The 3,449-nt window shown below is 34.9% G+C and overlaps 1 protein-coding gene across 1 annotated transcript; it reads left to right on the forward strand.

Annotated features, from left to right (window-relative positions):
* Positions 1 to 252: 252 nt before the first annotated feature.
* LOC308431128 (olfactory receptor 8B8-like) lies at positions 253 to 1,182 on the forward strand (the record flags this gene model as incomplete). The annotated part of the gene is made up of 1 exon (XM_080930490.1): positions 253 to 1,182. One exon carries the CDS (start codon positions 253 to 255, stop codon positions 1,180 to 1,182), a length of 930 nt encoding a protein of 309 aa, XP_080786616.1.
* Between the last annotated feature and the right edge of the window lie 2,267 nt (positions 1,183 to 3,449).

Raw genomic sequence — 3,449 nt, forward strand, 5'->3', positions numbered from 1 at the left:
GATCCTAAAGAGGCAGTGATGGTCATTGCTTCCCTGAATGTTATTTCTGAAGAAATGGCTTCAGTGTATTTTTGTTTGGCTTTGTACTATTACTTCCATAGGATATAGACAGCAAAGGCACAAAAAATGTAATGCTGATTTTATTCTTCTACTCCTGTTCTTAATACCATGTTAATGTGGAAGGTTGAAGAGGGGTGGGATTTTATTTCAATGTTACTATTTACTGTTCTTACAGATATGACCTAAGGAAGAATGGGTTTTGGAAATTACTCTTTGGTGAAAGAGTTTATCCTGCTGGGCTTGACACAGCAACCAGAGCTTCAGCTGCCTCTCTTCTTCCTCTTCTTGGGAATCTATGTGGTCTCCATGGTAGGGAACTTGGGCTTGATTGTTCTGATTGTTTTGAATCCTAACCTGCACACTCCCATGTACTACTTTCTTTTTAATCTTTCTTTTGTTGATTTCTGCTACTCCTCTGTCATAACCCCCAAAATGCTGGTGAGTTTTGTGAAACAGAACATCATCTCTCATGCTGAGTGCATGACTCAACTCTTTTTCTTTGCCTTCTTTGTTATTGATGAATGCTACATTTTGACAGCGATGGCCTATGACAGATATGCTGCCATCTGTAAGCCCCTGCTTTACCAGGTCACCATGTCCCATCAGGTCTGCCACTTCATGATGATGGGCGTGCTTGTGATGGGGACTGTGGGTGCCGTGGCACATGTCATTTGCATGCTGAGACTCACTTTCTGTGATGGCAACCTCATCAATCACTACATGTGTGATATACCTCCTCTCCTGAAGCTCTCTTGTTCTAGCACGTCAATCAATGAGCTGGTGGTTTTTATTATTGTGGGTATTAATGTAACAGTGCCCATTCTGACTATCTTTATTTCTTATACCTTGATCCTTTCTAATATCCTTAGTATCAATTCTGCAGAGGGTAGGTCAAAAGCCTTCAGTACGTGTGGCTCCCATGTGATAGCTGTATCTATTTTCTTTGGATCCTTAGCATTTATGTATCTTAAACCCTCTAGTGCATCTGTGGATGATGATAAAATATCCACAATCTTTTATACCATTGTGGGCCCAATGTTGAATCCTTTCATCTACAGTTTAAGGAATAAGGATGTCCACATTGCAATGCGAAAAACTTTGAAAAGAAGCTTGTTTGCCTAAGAAGAATGCCTACTTGGTATAAGTGTAAAAATATGATATGTGATGTTTACAATTATGAAGAGGCCCAGAGAAATAGCTCATTGGCAGAGTTTTTGCTTATAAACATAAGGACCTGGTTTTGATGCAGTCTTCAAAAACTCCCATGGCAATAACAACTAAAATAATTTAAAATGCAAATAAATATGGTAAGTGTATTATGAAATCAAAACTCTTCAACATTATGTAAAATTAAGTTAATTATGGAGAAAATTTCAGAAGACAGTAAAGGATGATTAACCAACCATCTTTCAAGGGCAGAGAAATAAATTTATTGTGTAATTTTCCAAATTCCTGTGTATCTGTTTTCAGTATTGTGAACAAACATATTTTTGCAGCCATCTACTGGTACAGTAGACTCTGACATAGAAATCACAATGATTTAAGTTTAGAATGCTGAGTGTTATTTTATTCAAAAAATAGTAAAGTCCTGAAAAATTTTTAAGTGTACTTCATTAAAATATATGTACTAGATTATGTTCACGCACATGTGTGCATGCTTTTGTGTGTGTGTGTGTGTGTGTGTGTGTGTGTGTTCAGACTCAAGCTTTTTTGATTGCTTGGAAAGTACTCTTCCACTGGTCTGTATTTTAAACATAACTGTGGGATCTTTGATTCGAGTACAATTGAGACTCTCAAACATCTTTGCTGCACTCTTCTAAAAATACTGATTCCAGTTGTCTTCATTGACAGCAGTTTATTTATTCAGTCAAAAAGCTTCTGGAGACATTTGTAGATTTTATTTTTAAAAATTCCTTTGTTTCTCCAAAGTGTGAAGGATCAAGAGGAAATGCCCTTTCTGTACAGTCTAAAGTAAGTTTGGCAAAGAGGAGTGGATGAGTCTTTTGTGGTTTCTGTACTTGCAGTCTGAAAATGAAACAACTGTTTAGGTCATTCAGGATATGGGGAGAGTATATTAGGTCCCCCACCCATGGTCCTGAGGATTAGTATATGAATATTAGGGTTTTCTCTGTCTTCATTGAGAAGGATTTTACTAAGCAAGTTTACTAATTATTGTTAAAGGAATCTTGTTTTTTCATCAAATAAATTATATTACTATCATTTATTAGTACTTAGTATTTTCCATTTAAAAAATTTTCTTTCATAATCTCTTGCAATGTCTATACACAATGTATTAAACAGCAAATATAAATTAATGGTCTAAGGCTATAGGCTAGTAAGGTTGTGAAAATATGAATTTTTGTGTCTTTGAGTTTGTATGGGAGGGAGAAATTACACACAAAGTCTTGCAAGAAATTTAAGTGTACTGAAAATAATTGTCACGTATATATATATATATATATATATATATATATATATATATATATATATATATATACAATATATAATAACTTATATAAGAGAGTCATTTTCTGTGCTGTGTGTTACAAAGGACTCTTTCTGAGTAAGGCTACTTGACTGAAGACAGGGTTGCCTGCAGAACATATTTACAGAGAGTGGTGAGAACTCTAGGAAAGATTTAGAGGCAGTAAAGTTCTTGATGAGGAAAAGGAATGGTTTTGGAAAAGAGAGAAATGAGATATGAGAAAGCTAAACCAAATAATGTGCACAAATGGGTGAAGAATAATTAATATAATGTTGACCTGAGGCAGTGCAAGGGAAAATAATGGCTATAAATAAGGACTATACAAAGCTTGGTTGTAGCTAACAAACAGAAAGCCTTTTCATTTCCTTTACTCTGGATCTCAATTAATGATCTTGTATAACTGGCATAGGTTCCATGAACAATTTGGGGTAAAATTAATAAAACAATGAAACTTAACTACCAAAACTTTTTACGTTCAGTGGAAAGGATGGTGATTTTTGCATAATGAGAAATTAGTCAATATTTCTTGATTGTCAGCTGAAACAGTAGTAGGAATTAGATGGGAGTCCCTTGATCCTGCCGCTTCCTGCTTTCATTTAGCTATGTAAAATGGGAAAAAACAAAATCAGTCTCTGTCTGAGTCTGGATTCTACAGGTTTTGACTCTTTGTCCTCTCAGTCTCAGATTTTAAACATCCAATAATAAAATTGTTGTGGTATGCATTAAATAAATGATACACATTACAAAAGCAATACATACTGTGTTGTAAATATTATATTCTGGGTAAATGTAATTTTTAAAAACATAACTCTTCTGGCTCAGTATTTCTTTGATACTCAACAGCCTTTCACTGCTTATTTACGTCTTGCTTTGCCTTGAGAAAGATTCTGTTGTGTAGCCTAAA

Source organism: Micromys minutus (assembly GCF_963924665.1).
Source record: "Micromys minutus genome assembly, chromosome: 16".
NCBI classification, from domain to species: domain Eukaryota; kingdom Metazoa; phylum Chordata; class Mammalia; order Rodentia; family Muridae; genus Micromys; species Micromys minutus.